The sequence below is a fragment of the Microtus oregoni genome, unplaced genomic scaffold, assembly GCF_018167655.1.
Source record: "Microtus oregoni isolate MIOR12 unplaced genomic scaffold, Mior012 000012F_ref0000307, whole genome shotgun sequence".
NCBI lineage: Eukaryota > Metazoa > Chordata > Mammalia > Rodentia > Cricetidae > Microtus > Microtus oregoni.
In genome coordinates, this window is record NW_024543071.1 from 46,579,678 (window position 1) to 46,581,055 (window position 1,378).

Here is a 1,378-nt window from a genome sequence, read left to right on the forward strand (position 1 = left end):
ATTCCAACAAAAGCTTTAAGTAGTCAACTGTTACTCTTTGATTAGAACAGTCATGGAAGTGAGCTGCTGAGTGTAGACTCAGGGTAAAAAAAAATAGTTGGATTTGAGGTAACAAGGGTTGGTGAGGGTGGTAGTCTAGCATATTGCCCAGTAGGAGCATCAGGTCCTAATATCTGTCTGTCCTCAGGGGTAGCAGTCCCAATGCACTAAATACATGGAAGAAGGAAATCAGACCGGGATGGTCCTCTTCCACTTCCGCCCCTTCTCCAGACTCCCTGAGGTGCAGATGCTGATCTTTGTGGTCTTCCTCATGATGTACCTGGTCAGCATCGGAGGAAACATGTCCATCGTCCTCACCACCTGGACCAATCGGTGTCTCCACACCCCTATGTACTTCTTCCTGGCGAACCTGGCTAGCCTGGAGATCTTCTATTCTTCTACCATAGCTCCGCTGACTCTGGCCAGCGTCCTGTCTGCAGAGAGAACTGTGGTTTCCCTGGCAGGCTGTGGTGCCCAGATGTTCTTCTTCATCTTCCTGGGCAGTGCTGACTGCATCCTGCTGGCCGTCATGGCCTATGACCGGTTTGTGGCCATCTGTCACCCTCTGCGCTACACCCTCATCATGAGCTGGCACTTGTGTGTCCAGCTGGCGCTGGGGTCCCTGTTGCTGGGGTTCATCTTGGCCATGCAGTTGACCGTGCTCATCTTCCGGCTGCCTTTCTGCAGCAGTAAGGAAATCAGCCTGTTCTACTGTGATGTCCTCCCTGTCATGAGACTGGCCTGTGCAGACACCCATGTCCACGAGGCCACCCTGTTTGTGGTCAGTGTCATCGTCCTGACCATCCCTTTCCTCCTCATCACTCTGTCCTATGTCTTCATTGTAGATGCCATCCTGAAGATCCGTTCCGCCGAGGGGAGGCGCAAAGCCTTCTCTACCTGTTCCTCCCACCTGACTGTGGTCCTCCTGCAGTACGGATGTACAAGTCTCATCTACTTGTGTCCCAGCTCCAGTTACTCTCCTGAGCGGGGCCAGGTAGTATCTGTGGTTTACACATTCATCACCCCTATGCTGAATCCTTTGATCTACAGCATGAGGAACAGAGAACTCAAGGATGCTTTGAAGAAGGTGGTCATGAGGTTCCTCCTGCTTGACAAACAATGAGGACTCTGAATGATCGTCTCCAAGGCTGGTAATAGAGATGCTGAGTCGCCTGTTGATAAAATGAGGGGGTGGGCTTTGCCAGCTATAGTTTCAAACAGTTAGATTTCCCAGTCTTGTGACCATTCCACAGTCATGTTTCTTTTCTCAGCTTTGGGTTAGTCATTCTCCAACACAGGAATGAAGAATACCTGCAGAATCCAATGTTGAGGGCTCTGA

At 50.8% G+C, this 1,378-nt stretch overlaps 1 protein-coding gene across 1 annotated transcript; it reads left to right on the plus strand.

The window, feature by feature from the left end:
• The first annotated feature begins 214 nt into the window (after positions 1–214).
• On the plus strand, positions 215–1,162 carry LOC121454675 (olfactory receptor 10V1-like). Its single transcript, XM_041662111.1, has one exon. It carries the CDS (start codon positions 215–217, stop codon positions 1,160–1,162), a length of 948 nt encoding a protein of 315 aa, XP_041518045.1.
• The last annotated feature ends 216 nt before the right edge of the window (positions 1,163–1,378 follow it).